Source organism: Hippocampus comes, unplaced genomic scaffold (assembly GCF_001891065.2).
Source record: "Hippocampus comes isolate QL1 unplaced genomic scaffold, H_comes_QL1_v1.1 scaffold76, whole genome shotgun sequence".
Taxonomy (NCBI): Eukaryota; Metazoa; Chordata; class Actinopteri; order Syngnathiformes; family Syngnathidae; genus Hippocampus; species Hippocampus comes.
The window spans coordinates 2344100-2361439 of record NW_017805277.1 but is presented as its reverse complement, the minus strand read 5'-3'; the positions used below and the strand labels follow the sequence as shown (position 1 = coordinate 2361439).

The 17340-nt window shown below is 40.0% G+C and overlaps 3 protein-coding genes across 5 annotated transcripts in view; 1 reads left to right on the top strand and 2 right to left on the bottom strand.

The window, feature by feature from the left end:
- Positions 1-238: 238 nt before the first annotated feature.
- On the bottom strand, positions 239-11286 carry psap (prosaposin). Of its 2 annotated transcripts, XM_019870375.1 has the most exons (15): positions 11152-11286; positions 8473-8606; positions 8237-8311; positions 8027-8152; positions 7529-7723; positions 7311-7454; positions 4208-4264; positions 3995-4000; positions 3308-3481; positions 3129-3221; positions 2865-3048; positions 1866-2029; positions 1711-1791; positions 1509-1616; positions 239-887 (listed from the first exon to the last, which is right to left on the bottom strand). In XM_019870375.1, the coding sequence occupies exons 1-15, from the start codon at positions 11183-11185 to the stop codon at positions 852-854; spliced, it is 1611 nt and encodes a 536-aa protein (XP_019725934.1). In that variant the 5' UTR covers positions 11186-11286; the 3' UTR covers positions 239-851. The 2 variants fall into 2 exon arrangements, with proteins under 2 accessions (XP_019725934.1, XP_019725936.1); XM_019870377.1 differs by lacking the exon at positions 3995-4000.
- A 1946-nt stretch (positions 11287-13232) lies between these two features.
- On the bottom strand, positions 13233-14575 carry mrps6 (mitochondrial ribosomal protein S6). The gene is made up of 2 exons (XM_019870398.1): positions 14089-14575; positions 13233-13398 (listed from the first exon to the last, which is right to left on the bottom strand). Exon 1 carries the CDS (start codon positions 14425-14427, stop codon positions 14095-14097), a length of 333 nt encoding a protein of 110 aa, XP_019725957.1. The 5' UTR covers positions 14428-14575; the 3' UTR covers positions 13233-13398; positions 14089-14094.
- A 240-nt stretch (positions 14576-14815) lies between these two features.
- Positions 14816-17340, top strand: part of nolc1 (nucleolar and coiled-body phosphoprotein 1) — a 29493-nt gene continuing 26968 nt past the window's right edge. The window contains exons 1-4 of one of the 2 annotated variants that reach the window (XM_019870345.1): positions 14816-14921; positions 15568-15731; positions 15969-16024; positions 17213-17315. In XM_019870345.1, the coding sequence (XP_019725904.1) occupies positions 15621-15731; positions 15969-16024; positions 17213-17315 (270 nt within the window). In that variant the 5' untranslated portion in view covers positions 14816-14921; positions 15568-15620. Of the gene's footprint in view, positions 14922-15235; positions 15732-15968; positions 16025-17212; positions 17316-17340 lie in introns of those variants that run through there. The other variant, XM_019870346.1, reaches the window with a different exon arrangement.

Here is a 17340-nt window from a genome sequence, read left to right as displayed (position 1 = left end):
ATGGTGGATTCTGTTCACTTCAATTTGCAAATCAAGTTAAAAGGAAAATCTGACCTTTTCATTGGCTACCTAGTCTGGTGGAGTATTGGGGGGAGGGGACAAAAAATAAACAACATTGGAATCAATGGCTGACATTTGTGGGAGACAGTCTCCCATCCAACATCCTGATTTCAAAACAATAGTCAAGATTTTCCTAAAAGTTGTATGCACTTACGGAAAGTTTAAATGACACATTCAGTTCCAGGGATTTGGATCATTTTAATCGTTAAAATTATCTGATCAATTTACAGCTGGCTCATAGTATTAATGCAGAAGAGAAGATGCTTGGTGTAAAAACTACCAGTTACAAACCACTGCGAAAGTGCAAACGATGGAAGGAAAACTCCAGGCCACATTATCTCCTAAAAAAAAACATCACAATAAAACATGACTGACAAAATACAGATTTTCTTGAGACTTCGACATGCTGCTAAAAGGTTAAATCTCATTTTTCATACATACCGGTAATCTGTTTGCTCTTGCAAGGAGAAAAAGCCATAACAATGACCTGCTCTTGACACGGTACCACATGTGAAACTTAACTTTCGTTACTACATATCAGATGCAGCAAGCACACGAATACAACTCAAATATGCCAAACTGAAAAATCTTAAGTGATAAATTGGCTGTGTACATGTAATTCACCCCCACCCCTACCCCAAAGGGGGGAAAAAAAAAAGTCCTGTCCCTTTCCACAAATCACATCAAATTATACAGTCACTTAGTCTAGTCGAGAAACTAATGAACAGTTGAAGTAGGAAGCAGCAATGCAGTTAATTCCCTAAGACGTGTCAGTGGGTGCTGATCCTCTTCTATGCCCACATGTGGCGCTTGCAGTGAGCCACCGCCTGAAAGACAAACGAGACCCCTGAAAGTTAGGATTACTTCAGTTTGTAATTCAAATGCATCCATATGAATAATACTAATCATAATAAATCTATTCACAAAAAGTTATATTTAGCGCTCAGGTGAGATTTCCGAATAAACCTAAAATGCACGAGTAACTTTACAGGTGAACTTAATTTGATCATTGCAAAACATGTCCATGTTCCGTGCTTCAGTGTTTTGCAGAAATTTCTGTTCTCCAACCATCTGAATGGCAAAATTAACACCAGGTGTTTGATCCATGAATTGACCAATACATTTTCAAGGATGTCCACTTCTGTGCCTTTCTGTGATGTGCCTAAGCTAGTTGCCACTTTCCTCAGGGAAGATCCTGTTTGAAGCCTGACAGTAGCAAGACATTGTTGATCAGTTGTAGGGTGCCGTCCATCTTTGTCTAATGATGCAATCAAGTGAAATGCTGATTCTAACTCAACCAGAAAATGTATTGTTCAATACACAGATCAAACACCTGTTAGCATTTTGCCATTGAGCTCCTTATGAGAGAACTGCAAGTTGTGCAACAATCACTGAAACATTTGACAGAAATTCTACTCAATAGAGTAGTGTATGTGCAAGTGACGTACATCGCATTGGACTGCTGTCGCCATGTTCTTGCACCAGAATGAAGGTCCCAAGGCGCAGAGCTCTCTTCCCATCAGTCTGCGCAGAGGCTCCGGACAGGCGCCAATTTGCTTTTAACACATGCACACACATAAACACTGCTTGACTGGCCCAGACCAAACTTTCCCGACCTACACAACATGGTGAAAACGACAATATACCCACCAGGCACACAAAGTCTGGGTCGAGCGTCTGAAGAATTATTTGCACAAGCATGGGCTCGTACTCTTGAACCAGCTGGTCACACTGTTGGCAAACAAGACTTAACATGACAGTCAGAATAAGAGATGTTTCACATAGTTTGATGTGAATCTTGTCACCTCTGTCTGGATGGAGGCGGGCAAGTAATTGCAAACTTTCCTCACTGCCTCTTCAATTTGTGCCTCAGTCGCATTCTTTTCAAGGATTTCATCTATGTAGGTGACAGCCAGCTTGCACACCTTGCAGTAGGCAACACCTTTGAAGGTAGTCTTATCAAGGGCAGCTGGAATGAGTCGTGGCTTTAGATCATGAGTACAGTACAACTTGGTGCATTTTCAAGTTTGAATTCCAAGATTAAGATGTTGTTCATCAAATATGCACACACACAGCTAAATTAGATGTGCAGGTATTAATGACTTTTTGTCTACATGAGCAAGGGTTAAGACTTTCAGACCTCTGAAAGAGTTTTTTTAGTGTTTGTAAAACCAGAAGGTTGGTCTTTCACTGTATGTAAATGTATTTTTAAATCAGTAAGTCAAATATGTATATTTCCATTTCATGTACCTTTGCTTGTGGACACGTTTACCCTCTGTAATCAATTACAACAATTCTTCACCACAAAAATGAAACATGTAAAACAAATTAAAAATAAATGTAACCTTATGTTCTAAATAACGAAAACACATCGCCACCAGACATCATGCAGCCGTTTAAACAATGGAACCTCTGAATATAAACATTTGAAGAGGGTTTTTTTTTCTATTGTTTAAAACATTCATGTTCACTAAACCCAACTGAAGATCAAACAGCATCATGGAGAACGTTGTAGTGTTGGGTGGGACTTTTTGCTTTCATTCAATGGAATGAGGGTCGCTGATGGTGTAGTGGTACATGATACAGACTTATGTGCAGGCAGTGTGGGATCGGTTCCCACTCAGTGACTGTGAATGTTTGTTTGTCTCTATAAGTGCGCCCGGCGACTGACTTTCGACCAGTTCGGACTGTAACCTGACTTCTGCCCGCAGTCAGCTGGGATTGGCTCCCGTATTCCCCCGCGACCCTGTACAGGATAAGCGGTGTTGGAAATGGATGGATGGATGTACAAAACGAGCACTTACGAATATATGCAGGTCTGGCATTATTGCAGAGTGCCAGGATGGTGCAAACAGTCTTTGGGTCAGCCTGCTGCACCAATAGCTCAAAGATGGCCTTGCCATAGGTGCTGATCAGATCCTTGCACTCATTAGTCATGGAGGCGGGCAAATAATCACAAACCTTCTCCAAAGCTGCAACCACCTCTTCCTGGGACAAATGTAGAGGATGGATTCATGTGTAACAGAAACTACATAAACAACTGTTAGCTTTATGTACGCACATCCTACCTCAGTTGACTGATTTTTCAAAATGCTTTCCAACTGCTCCATCACAACCTCACATAGAACACATGTAGGGGAATCCCGAACTCGCACCATAGGCTGGAACACAGAACACAGCTATTATGAAATTGTCTTATAAAATGGAATTTTGTTTCAGCCAATTAAAAATAACAAGAGCATCTAACCTGACTGGTTACTTTAGTCAACTTAGCAGATTCCACCTTGGTGGCAGGAACAAGATTCAGAGCAGGCACCGTCTTAGAGGCAGGTAAAATTTTAGCAGCCTGCAGCTTCAACATAGGAGTGGAATTTTTGCCTGCACTACAGAAGCCAGCAATGGAACAGACATCCTTGGGATCCTGTGGAGAGAAAAAGTTTCAAATTGCCATAGATCGCCCTTATGCTACATCCATGCAACCCGCATACCATTCCACAATTTTTAATCCCCCATGCACAAGTTAAATTAAGATATACGGTAATGTAAATTGCTGGAACTTCACATTAATGCAAATCCTTCAGTGTACATTTGTGCAGCAGTGAGTGAGGTATTGGATCAAATCCGCCCCAAATCAGAAAACAGATGTACAGTCAATTCAAGATGGTGCTTCCAATGCAAGTCACAACAGACTAATTTGCTCTAGCGGGTTACAAGACTCAAGAACCCATCACATATTCAGTATGCTTACTTGATGTGGTAAAACAAGCAATCCTTGTGCAGTTTATTAAAAGCAGCAAAATGTTATGGTCTGTTAAGGCAGTGCAACTCGATGACATTAGTCACTACAGCGTTGGGTAAGTAACACTAGCACAGGTCAATATGCGTAGCAAAAGCTAAGGGTTAAAAAGCTCCAGTGTGATCATACAAGACCTACCTGTTCCTGAGGAGCAGCACAAAGCCAAAAGGGAAAAAGAAAGGATTTGAATGAAAGGGTGAATAAATGTTGAAGGGGGTTGGGGGAGAGATATACATCTCAGCAGGTCAGACGAGCTTCACCAATTCGAACAAAATCTTGTCCTTTTAGTTTTTATGAATAGACATGTTCGATGAGTCACTTTTAGGTATGTCATGACAATGAGGGACTCACCAAAGAAAAGATCTTCTGAAGAACATCGCTGCCATACATGCTAATATACTGCTTGCACTACAAGAGGAAGAGCGACAAGTCAGTCAGTGAGAACTGCGTGTGCTTCCAAGGTCACTTTTTTTTTTTTAAAGTTGCAAACGCTAACGACAAACAGACATCAGCATATCGCATAAGACTTCAGCTTGTGGTTTGGGGCATCCCTCCAACTTGGAGCTTCAAGAGTTGGGTTTTCCACACTAACTCGGGCTGGTTGCATTTCTAACCAAGCCTTCGACCGATGAAACAAGAACAATCCAGGTGCCTTCCATTCAATGCCCCGAGAATGAAATGACCTGGATGAAGGAGAATATTCACAAGCACGTTTCAGTAGCCTGGTGGGTAATCGCACAGTAGTACTGTTTCTGTTAAACTATGTTGACTTCAGTTACCAGTTGTATCACAGTACGTTGACACTTCCTGTTTTCTTGTTCCGATTCCTGTTGGTTCCTGTTGGCTTTTTTAGACTGCTACTGACCAATTGTGAACAAATAACTGATTACCTATTACTTGTATTATGGACTTGAGTCATCAGTTTTGTCCAAAAAGGAAAAAAAAAATTACGAATGTCGACCTATGTTAGCTTTCCACGCTAGCTGACAAGTAGCTTGCGCCCATCTGGTCAATTGTGGCGATAAAGTTTGGTGTGTTACTTTTTAACACCAGCGGTTGAATTCATGTCATACTTGCATGACAGTAGACGTTAAGCCATGCGTGTGTTGCATCAGCTACATTTCTTATTGTTAGCCATTTAGCAATTATGAGTATTTTAATGTTTGTTACATAAGGTTTAACTTCTGATTTGTATGACAACCATCAATGTTGAAATGTGTTGTAAAACATTGCATGGAGTGAAATTTTTAATAATAGTACAGATATTGCATGGATATTCTTAATGGGAATATTTGAACAAATCAGAGGTTGACTAGCATTAAAATAAACACAGATAAAGCTTAGATTCTTCACTATTTGTAGTGTTGTGATGACTGTTATGAAATGAAAAAAAAAAGGAACAATAAAAGGATTTCGTCCTGTAACCCTACACTGGTTGTATCAATATTTTGTGGGAGGTGGTAAGACACAGAAAACTGTAAACAATAGTGTGTTGCCCTCACCATATCTGACAAACCAGGTCCCATCTTGTCGCAATTCTCTTCAAATTTCACAATAAGTGAGTTTACAAATGAGGGATTGTCCTTTTGCTCCGACTGTGCATCAGTCATGAACTTGATGCAGTCCTGGCATACATCATGACTTCCCTAAGGAGAGAAAGGAGACAATTTTTAATGACCGTTGCTGACCGTACAAGTTGACAGCAGTGCCGAGAGAGAGTGCTATTGATAGCGTCTGCTGTCATGGGTCTGTCACAGTGACGGACTGAGGCTGCTGTTGTCTTCTTCTCTGATCAAAACAGTGTCCCCTTGCGGATACTCAATGAATTGCACCTTATTAAAAATATTAATTCTGTCTTTAATGCATTTTTTTCACTTTTAAATTATCCTGTGGGCCTAATTGAACCTCCTTGCGGGCCGGTTCCGGCCCGCGGGCCGTATGTTTGACACCATGCTTTATATAATCATCTCGCGGGCCGGATTAAACTCCTTTGCGGGCCGTATCCGGTCCGCGGGCCGTATGTTTGACACCCCTGGCGTAGACGTTTTAAAATCAAAGCGGTGAACTGATTTTTTTTTTTTTTTTTTTTTAACACTTTAGGGCTAAGATCTCAAAAGGTTCTATGACACTTCCCCCCAAAAGTGAAACTTTCTGATTACATTACAGCGGAATCGAAATTTGGAACACTGTAAAAGTGAAAAGAAATGCACATTTCTAAAAATATATTTTGTAAAAATTATGCCTTGCGTGTAATGAGTTAAACTGCACCTCAGTAGACATTACTACACAATTAACTGTTTTTTTGCAACTCTTTATGAAGGTCAATGGGAAGACCAGAAGAACGTGGACTACACACTGTACACTCCACACTCTGGGATGAAACAAGTGGGCTCATTCTAAGCAGAGACTCTGGAGGTGTCCACATACTTTTTTTTTTCCAGCATTATCGAACATTTCAGTAGCCAATTCAAAAGAATGATACTATTTGTGGTTTGGGGCATCCCTCCAACTTGGAGCTTCAAGAGTTGGGTTTTCCACACTAACTCGGGCTGGTTGCATTTCTAACCAAGCCTTCGACCGATGAAACAAGAACAATCCAGGTGCCTTCCATTCAATGCCCCGAGAATGAAATGACCTGGATGAAGGAGAATATTCACAAGCACGTTTCAGTAGCCTGGTGGGTAATCGCACAGTAGTACTGTTTCTGTTAAACTATGTTGACTTCAGTTACCAGTTGTATCACAGTACGTTGACACTTCCTGTTTTCTTGTTCCGATTCCTGTTGGTTCCTGTTGGCTTTTTTAGACTGCTACTGACCAATTGTGAACAAATAACTGATTACCTATTACTTGTATTATGGACTTGAGTCATCAGTTTTGTCCAAAAAGGAAAAAAAAAATTACGAATGTCGACCTATGTTAGCTTTCCACGCTAGCTGACAAGTAGCTTGCGCCCATCTGGTCAATTGTGGCGATAAAGTTTGGTGTGTTACTTTTTAACACCAGCGGTTGAATTCATGTCATACTTGCATGACAGTAGACGTTAAGCCATGCGTGTGTTGCATCAGCTACATTTCTTATTGTTAGCCATTTAGCAATTATGAGTATTTTAATGTTTGTTACATAAGGTTTAACTTCTGATTTGTATGACAACCATCAATGTTGAAATGTGTTGTAAAACATTGCATGGAGTGAAATTTTTAATAATAGTACAGATATTGCATGGATATTCTTAATGGGAATATTTGAACAAATCAGAGGTTGACTAGCATTAAAATAAACACAGATAAAGCTTAGATTCTTCACTATTTGTAGTGTTGTGATGACTGTTATGAAATGAAAAAAAAAAGGAACAATAAAAGGATTTCGTCCTGTAACCCTACACTGGTTGTATCAATATTTTGTGGGAGGTGGTAAGACACAGAAAACTGTAAACAATAGTGTGTTGCCCTCACCATATCTGACAAACCAGGTCCCATCTTGTCGCAATTCTCTTCAAATTTCACAATAAGTGAGTTTACAAATGAGGGATTGTCCTTTTGCTCCGACTGTGCATCAGTCATGAACTTGATGCAGTCCTGGCATACATCATGACTTCCCTAAGGAGAGAAAGGAGACAATTTTTAATGACCGTTGCTGACCGTACAAGTTGACAGCAGTGCCGAGAGCATACTTTGACTGGAGTTTCTGGTTTGGGGGTTTTCTGTGGGTACAACAGCCCAGGCACATTGAGGAGGAAAGGTGTGGCTGACTTGGAGAGGTCAATCTGTGGGATCTCATTGGACATCAGCTGCTCGTGAAATTCAGCCAGGGCCAACTGCTGGGAGAGACACAAGCCAATGGCTCCACAAGCCACACCAGGATTTTCCTAAAAACAAAAAAACAAAAATGAACAACACTTACACACATCCTGTGTGAAAGCATAAAGCATGTGTGGCAACAATGGCCTGTTCCAAGGCTCTGTCTTGCATAATGTCTTCTCCATTTCCACTTCCACTTCCACTTCAACTTGAACTTGAAATCACTTCCCTATCAATACCATCAGGTCAGCTCTTGGCACTTTCTGGACAAGACACTTTTTCATCGACACTCATACGGGTAGCAGCATCATTTATCTCACTGACTAAAGACAAAGCAGTCTGCACTCAAAAGGAGAGAGAAGACCATTCACCAGCTCTCCAATGATGATTGACACGATGATGGGGTAGTAACTGTCAACCAACTCCTTGCACTCAGCACTCAAACCTTTGTCCGGAATGAGCTGGCAGGCTTTCTCCAGGTAACCAAGAACCTCAGCCTGCAATCACACCAGTAACTCAACATTTTGGGAAAATATATGAATAAAAGCATAGAAAGTCAATTAGAAAGTATTCTTTAATACCTCTGTGGCATTGTCCTTCAAAATCTGCAAAATTACCATGACCACTTCCTTACACAAGTCACACGGCACGCTTTTCTAGAACAAGATTACAAAAAAAAAAAAAAGTGTCATTTAAAGAAGACAATTCTAGGAGTGTTAGAAATGTCTAATTTTGATTGGAAAAATACAAAATATAATTACTGGCTCAGATAAAAGGAAAATGGAAGTAATTATGCACAAAGGAAGAGGAGTCTCACCATCTGGGGTTTGTTCCAGACGTTTTGCTGGCAGTGAGTCACAGCACCACACAGAGACGCAGTCTTCACATTCTGACACCAGTAAGAGGGTCCACGGGCACACTGCTCTGTGCCCAGCAGAGGGGTGGCCCCAACTGCAAAATAGGTGATGAACAATCTGTTATAGACTACCACTTCCATCGAAAAACAAGAAAATCCATTCCAACCGTTTGGCTTTTATCTGTGCCACACATTTATAATCAAGCAGTCTGGGATTCCACATTTGGCTAAAATTAATTACCAAACGGATATTTCAGAGGAGGTTCAGACAAGAGCAGTTTAAGATCGATCCGGGTCAATCAGAATGTGCAGAGATGGGCACTTTACTTTTTGCTCGCGTAATACCTACAGATGACATAGCACTTACTTTGTTCCATACATTCGCGTAGCACTGCCAATCCCATCTTGAATGGCGCCTTTTGCGACAGCCGCAAGAAAGTATTCTCATCGACAACATTTACATTACATATCGAAAGACGCCTTCTTGAGTGCGTCGACGGTGCAGCCGTATTGGATGTGGCAAAGTGAAGCAAATTGTGAGTATGCTTCCTTCTTGGAGATCCATCAAGTAAAACTCAGTAGATTTAAACAAAGTTGTTGCTTTTGATTGTATGATGTTATCCTAGATCAGGTTTCCAATATTATTTGCGCAATTCATATCGAATATTAAAGCCACGTACAAAATGGCGGATGGGCTGACATTTCGCTTTCAACAATTCTCTGCTACAGAATTGAAAAGAAAAAGGAAAAAAATATTGATATTCATTTTAGATTTTCAAAGGGTTTATGGCTCGCATGGAGTCGTCTATTAAATGGTTCAAATGTCTCTTCATTTGCAGACACCAGTGTAATATGTTCTTTGTCACTTGTCGTACAGTGATGCAACAGTGCTAAATTGCTAGTCAAAGTGCCCAAGGGATCATCTTGCAAACATCACGTGACCAACCCCAGAAAAGAGGTCAGCCATAACAATGATAAGAACATGTACGCTGGAAAATAAGCAGTTAAAAGTACACATTTTTTAAAGATCATCATCAGTTAGAAACGGTAATGTTAAAACACATTAAGCCTTTATTAGAGTTTAATTTCCTTTCAAACAGTACTCTCTCCATTTATCCGAGTAGGACGATTTACTTGTCAAAGTAAGACGTTGAGAATATACTGCATTTGTGTGTGCATGTGTGTGTGTGTGTGTGTGTGTGTGTGTGTGTGTGTGTGTGTGTGTGAACGTAGTTTCTAGTTATCACAGTTAAGCAAAATGCATTTGCAGTTAACGAAGGTCTTATGAAAAATTTTGACATTGTAATCAAAGAAAAAAAAACAAGGTTGCTCAGTCATAGAAGAGATTGTGCTTGATTAATGTGTTTTAAAGGAAAATGGAAAGAAGACCATGTATACAGGACTATAAAAATATCAGCAAGCGGCTGCATAGATAGTGGTTTAGCAAAACAGATTGAAACCGCACACCCCCTTCACTTCAGTCATGTGACCATAGAGCCAAAATAACAGGCTGTGTTCCAGGTTGAACCTCACTAAATAATCCTGAAAGAATTATAAAAATAAAATAAAATTTAAAAAGCGGGAAAGGGGGACCGACTGTCCAAAAACAAAAACTACTTTTCCTCTTTAGAAGGCTTAAGATTAAGCTAATAATCAGGATTTTGTGCAAGGAGAGATATATTAGTGGGCCGAGGCTTCTGGACTAAGTAAGCCATTAGTGAATATCTTTGCAGAAAATTCAAGAAGGTGAACGTTCAAAGTCTACAGAACAAATACAGTAAGTGTTTACTCTCAGTCTCACGAGAATTGGGAGAAAAGATAAGCACTTAACACACGAAACCAAAATATCTGTGTAGATTTGGTTAAGCAATAAAAATGAATTTTTCAAGTCCGGTTATTAAAAGGGCAGCTATATAGCAAAATATGCGTCATATGACCTCTTTATTTAGAAGTACTGTACTGCAAGTCTTTTATCTTGCAGGGTAGCTGAAAAATGTTGTCATAACGGTGCAGCCGAAACAGGAACAAGCAGAAGGAAACCAGAGCAGGCGTTCGCCCCCTTTTAATGCTGAATGAAAGTTTGTGCCAGCTAACTTTGAACGAAATTCCCTTTTCAGCATAACGAGACTTGAGAGTTAACAACATTCACAGAAAATAAGGTCAAGACACACGTGACCAAAAAATTGAAAAAAAAACAGCAGTGCAGGAGTGTAAGATATCAATAAATGAATTATTTAAATGAGTAGTAAACCTCTAAATGCCTTATTTCTGCGGTGGAAAAAAATAAAATAAAAACATGGTTTAACTGGTGGGGCTCGTCTCCTAACCATCCGCTAGCTTCGATGCTAACAACGCTATCTGAACAGGAAGCGCCAATTAATATTTAACCTCGACACATTATAGTCATACAATTTACACACTTGGGGAAATGTACGACAAGGGTATTATACGAACAAGTTCGTGGTAGCAGCTGCAGTCGATCGTTTTGTGTTCTACTGGTGTGTATTGTCTTTGAAGGCGACACTGTGTCGCTTCCGCTTTTTAATAAATAGCTAACAACCTAAAAGGACTTCACTGCCACTTCCGTATATGACTAATAATGTATCAATGTTCAATTTTCCTTATGAGTTTGGACATTACCTGAGGACACGAAAAGGAGAGTGAGAAGCAGCATGACTCCGCTGTTTTCTGGCTCGTCAGTGTGACACCGCTGGAGGTAAGAGCTTCCAGTGCAAAACGCAAGCAGCGACTTGTGTTCAAGCCTTTATGGCTGCCAGTCAGCTGACTACTCAGCATAAACATGTGACTTAACAGTCACTTGACTCGTGACCGCCGCCAAGCCAGCTTTCTGTTCCGTAGCAAGATTGCTACAAGTACAGAGTACCACATTCGATTCCTTCATTTTAGGATGTGCGTGCACTTTCAACCTTGAGTTTTAAAAGATGTATTTTACATATTTCTAAATTTTTCGTTTACATGATTACACATGGGCCAAGAATGCATGAAATGTAAGTTTTCACATTTGTTAGCATTGCGTTTTTAATTATTCGTTTTATATTTTCTATACTCTTTCATTGAAAGAATATTTTAGTATAAATGTATGAATTCAGCTGCTGGATATATGTAGTGGCTGGCACGTCGATGTAACAGCTCTGAGGTTTGGAGTTCAAATCTTGGCTTAGTAAAACTGCTATACAGTAGTGGGTCTGATGATTATTTGATCAGTGTTTTGTTCCTGTTTCAAGTTGAAAACAACATGAAACAAAATAATTTTCTTTTCAAATGTATCATGTTCTACTTTTAGAGAATCATCAACACGTATGAGTAAGAGGGTACTACTCTTGATATAACGAAAAGGTTTGGGGGTACATAAGCCAAAATTTTGGGAACCACCACTAACTGTTAATTTGCTGAGATCATGTGAGTAGAAGATAACAGCTATGGCATTTACAGATTGACCTTTAATTCATCCACCTTCCATTAGGTAATTGTAGGTGCTTGACAAACGTTGCCGTTTGTTAAAAGCACAGCAAACATAGCTTGGTGAATTGTTAGATCTCACCTCAGCGTTTGACACAGTGGATCACAATATTTTGTTTTCCTACGTGGAGCACTGTGTTGTCATTAAAGCCTGTCCTCTACAGTGCATCTCAATTGCAGAGTGCCCCAGGGCTCAATCCTTGTACTTGTTCCCAATTTTATTAAACGTGGCATCCGTTTCCACTTTATGCAGTTACAGTTAAATTTACATGCCCTTACACCGAAATAAGTTTGGTCCTTAAAAGGTTTTTTGTTATTTATTTATTTATTTTTTGCATGCCTCAAAGATGGTGAAGCATGGCTGGCTCAAAACTTCCACCCATCCATGATCTGAACCACTTTATCCTCACAAATCAACGCAGTGACTAATCTTGGGGTGAAAATCGACTGTCACCTAAAGATGGACAAACAGGTAAATGATGTGGTGGGGACTTTCGTGGTAGCAGCTCCAAAGCTGTGGAACAGGCTGCCTCTGAGGTAAGCCCCGACTCTGCAGGTTTTCATGTCACATTTTTACTCTTTGGCCTTTAAAACTCAGGAGTGACTGCCGTCTTCCCATTTGACACCATGTACGTTTCATGTGTTTTCTTTCTCCAAGCTTTTTGATGTTTTGTGTTTTTAAGTAGGAGAGACAAAGTCCACCCTAAATTGTCACTCAGCTTTAAAATAATTGATATTTTAGAGTCTCCAATGAACATGTGGAAGGAAGCTGGGGTACCGCAAGAAAACCATGTAAGCACGGGAGAACACACAAACTCCAGGAAGGAACTGCATGCATTTGCATACAGTAGATATGCTCACATTTTTTATGATAAAAAAAAAATACTGAAAGATAATGTTGAAATTAATGAGAAAAAAACAGTCCATGGAAATGTAATTGTTTTCTAAGAGTTAACCTGCTGAGCTCATGTGTGTAGAAGACAATAACAAACTGATTGACCTTTTTTTTTGTCTTTCTGAAGTTTGTCAAGGAGGCTGGCCAACTTTGCTGTATTTGATTTGAAACGCACAGCAAATAGAGCTTGATGATAGATTGAAACAGTATTAAATGTGACTATATTCACATGCAACTTTAATGAGAGTCAGTCAAGTATTACAGCTGTCAGTTTGCACACCTATTGTAGCACCATGGTCCATGGTGCTACAATAGAAGTATTACGTTTTGAAAAAATGTTTTTGAATGCCTGATAGTAAAAGCTGCACAAATTTCCACCATAATAATGACAAAAGATGTTTATTAGAATTATTTTCATTATTATCACATCACAGCTAAGTTCGGTTCAACGGCAATGGAAGAGGTCAAAGAAGCAGCACACAGCACATCCTCTGGATATGAACTGCAAATACCTGTTTAAAAAATAAATATAAGGTTAAGTTACAACCTAATCAGCATGAAACAATCCCCATAAGCAGAATAGACATTGACCTCAAATGTCTTTTTTCGCCCCAAATAAAACTATACAAAATGTGAAAATTTTCTTCAATTATGGCCAATTAAGACACTTTTTTCATTTGTGTAATTTAAAAATAAGCATGTTAATTGTACTACAAGATCAAAACATGGAAATGTTACATTGTTAATTCTGTGAAAAACTCATAACACTGTTATTTATAATGTAACTTCTACACTGTCCAGCCACATCATAATGGAGTCAGTCCATGCCAAATCAACCCCCCCCCAACAAAAATCGGAAATATTTAACCAAACGTATCTTGATTTTAATGAAAATTGCTGTATTTGTTGATTGTGATGGAACAAAACAGAATCTAAGTATGGAATGCTGTGTGATGTTATGCCATCACCGTCATCAATTGCAGCAAGTTTCATTGAAATCAAAATCCGTTTGGTTAAACACATGGGTGATTTGGCATGGCCAATGTTAAGCTCCAATTCAAAAAATGTAAACACTCAAATTTTGCCCATCAGACACACCTCTCAGGATATACCATTGTGTATATGGTCCATTGGTCCTCTAAGTATAATCAAATACCATAATTCTAATTGCACTATTAGTATAATATTATTATCGTACGTACGTTCCATCACTGTTGAGAACCACAACATGTTTGTTTCGAACTCTGCGTGTCCTTCTTCAGCACAGTGGGCCTCACCACGTCAACGTCACGATGTAAGTGATCGACAACGTCCGTGAGGATGCTGGGAGCCGCGTAGAAGTCAATCAAAAAGTATGATCCTCGGCGGTGTCTCTGGTTGTGTTTGGTCATCACATAAGGCAAGAGTCTCTCTCCAAGATTCTCCATGTCTCTCACCACAGCCCCCCGCACCATTAAAGTTTCCACTGTCCGCCGGAGAGCCGCTGCCGTCTCCGGCCGTTGCATCGCCTTCAGGATAAGAGCCAATTCGTAGCGTGGCATTGTTTCAGTCGGTCAAGATGTAAAGAATTAACACGAAAGGATGGATTGATGGTCAATTGGTAGCTGCCATTTTCAGAATCCTGGCAAAGTCGACCATGATAGGACACGAGGGTAAAGGGCTTTCACGGTGACGTATAAATCCTGCGCCTGCATGTGTAATTTGAGTCAAAATTTTTAAGAAGACATCACTGAACATCTCTGCTATATATTATTTTTTGGGAATAAAATTCTGGTATGAAAACAAAATTGCTTGATTTTATTAGAACGAAAGAGAGCTGTGAATACACGACCCGTGACCCCTGCACGATGTGAGTCGCGCATGTGTCGAAGTCAGCCATTTTTGAAAGGTAACTACGGCAACTACACTTAGACAAAATAAAATTTTATTAACAGCGCAATCAGCGGCGCAGAGCCGCTACGGTCTAAATAATATAAACTCTAAAGTTACTTTTATCAGATGAGTACACAAAACAAAGTCGAGTTTGAATGAGGAGGTAATATCCAACTCTACTTATTTTTTAGAAATGTTATGTTGAATTTTGCTGGTTATTAGTTAAAATACAATATACGACAGATAGACAGATAGATAGCCTGTTATTAGGTCTTCACGAAGAGCGGCACGGTGATCGACAGGTTAGCATGTTGGTCTCACAGTGCAGAGGTGCAGGGTTCGATTCCGGCCTTCTTGCGTGGAGTTTGCATGTTCTCCCCGTGCCTGTGTGGGTTTTCTCCGGGTACTCCGGTTTCTTCCCACATTGCCCCCCACCACCTCAAAATAAAATACATGCAGGTTAATGGACACTAATTTGTCCCTAGGTGTGATTGTGAGCGTGAATGCATGTTCGGGTATGTGTGCCCTGCGATTGGCTGCAAACTAGTGCAGTGTGTACCCCACCTCCTAACCGAAGTCAGCTGGGATAGGTTCCAGCACGGCCACGACCTCCGTTAGAAAAAGCCGAATAGGAAAAGGATGGATGGTGTTTACAAACGCGCACTGCAAATTTTTGGGGGATGGCCAATTTTGACTTAGTGTAATTGCCGTAGTCAGTGATTACATAGACTGATCGTTTGCGCATGCGCGACTCTCTGGTCGTCTACTGACAAGCTATCATACTATTTGTTGTCTTCACAATGCGCAAGCGCATGTGCTGAAGCGTTTTAGGTCACTTCCCTCCATTTCCAGCGTGGTAAAGATGGCGGCGCACAAGTCGGTCCCGAGCGACTTGTACAAATGTGTCTACTCGTTTCTGCTGGAGAACAAGTTCACCAAGGCGGCTCAGCAGTTTGTCAAGCAGATTAAAGTGGTAAGTATATCATGGTGTCAGGGAGGTGGTCGGTGGCGTGTTATGAGAAACTGGAGGCAGACCATTGTGCCGATGTGGGAAATTAGCACGTGGATTACCGGGTCCCAACCTACCACTTGCACGTTGCTCGTGTAGTCTGAATTGTTCCACTTCATCTTGTGCAAAACTAGATTTGTACAGCGTTCTAAGTTCAGGGAACTCACCCGCTTGTGTTTGTGCATGTGTTTGTATTACTAGAGTCCACAGGATCCAAATGAAGAGCGTCTTCTCAACATCTACGATTTTTGGGTGAAGTGAGTTGTTCATATTTGAAATCTTGCAATTTTAGAAGTGATGCGATGTACAGTTCAGTTTTAAAACATTTCAAGCGTGCATGATTTAACATCCAACATTTACCGAACCAAGGCACATAGTTTAAATTGAAAGTTGAAACAATTACATTTCGATCAATTCCCCAGCCATAGTCTGTTTTGAAGGTTCTCTGAATGGGCTTGTTGCACATAAGACGTCATATCCCTTGCAGATATACGGTTTACCCTTTTCTGGTTTCGACAGCCATTATTCAATTAAGAAAAACAAAACACAAAAAACTATTCCCAAAAGCAACACAATAATATTTTGTTTCAATGTTCACATCGTCACCCGAAATAAACAGGGTTTTAAGATACCACGGATTAACCAGCAATGTCTAACTGGCGAATACTGTAATTACCTACTGTATATTGCGCTGTCCTACGACTTTCTTGGACACCGCAACGCATGAAAATATGACATTAAAATGAAAAATAGACCTGTGCAGGAAAGAGATCTGAGGAAAAAAAAAGATACGGAAAAGGTTAAGCAGACCTGCATTTACAGTTTTTGTATGCTCCTTCCTGGATCTGATGCAGAACGCCTGTACGGCCGCTTCACTTTTCTGTCCGTCTGCTTTTATATATTGGACATGTATATAAAATCACATAAGTATAGTTTTTTTTTCTGTAACCCCATTTTCGTTATTTGCTAAATATCTCAGAGATTTGCGGGTTTTTTTTTGGAGGGGGGGTTGTGCTCAGGCAGAAACAAAGTATTCCTTTTGGGCCATTTGGTTGAATTTCAATATTTTTGTTGGTTTTAATTTATTGATGGTGTTTCTTCATCTGTGTTTGAGATGTCCTGTTACATTGGCAATCCTTTAATGCGATTCGTACACTGTCAAAAGTGATTTTTTTTCACGGTTATGTGCAGCAGGGCTGGGTCAATGTCCCCTGCAAATAGCAGGTGTTCTCTGTAAACAACTAGATTCTCAAGAAATGACTTACTTGTTTAGTTGTAATCTAGTACATTCAAAGATTCATGGATAACAATTAGATTTTGTCATTAAAATGTAATTTGTGTTCAAAAAAAACATTTACTTGCGTGTTAACCATAACCGTTACTTGAAATTATATCTGTGGCATATACCTGTGAAATTTTAACACTTTATATCTGCATGCACTTAGATCACCCCAATCTCGGAAACGCAAAGCGATCACTGACAAGACTGAAGCCGCTAGCTCAGTAGCCAAGAAGGCAAAAACCAGTAAAGAGAGTTCCAGCAGTGAGGCATCCAGCAGTGAGGCATCCAGCA

What these genes read in the sequence shown, in the direction of transcription:
- psap (XM_019870375.1), bottom strand. Translation starts at nt 11,185, where the DNA reads ATGCTGCTTCTCACTCTCCTTTTCGTGTCCTCAG. An exon ending in TCTCCTTTTCGTGTCCTCAG is followed by an intron (nt 8,607 to 11,151) that starts GTAATGTCCAAA and finishes CCTATTTTGCAG; the next exon opens with TTGGGGCCACCCCTCTGCTG. An exon ending in GACCTGGTTTGTCAGATATG is followed by an intron (nt 4,265 to 7,310) that starts GTGAGGGCAACA and finishes TTCCTCTTGTAG; the next exon opens with TGCAAGCAGTATATTAGCAT.
- mrps6 (XM_019870398.1), bottom strand. Translation starts at nt 14,427, where the DNA reads ATGCCACGCTACGAATTGGCTCTTATCCTGAAGGCGATGCAACGGCCG.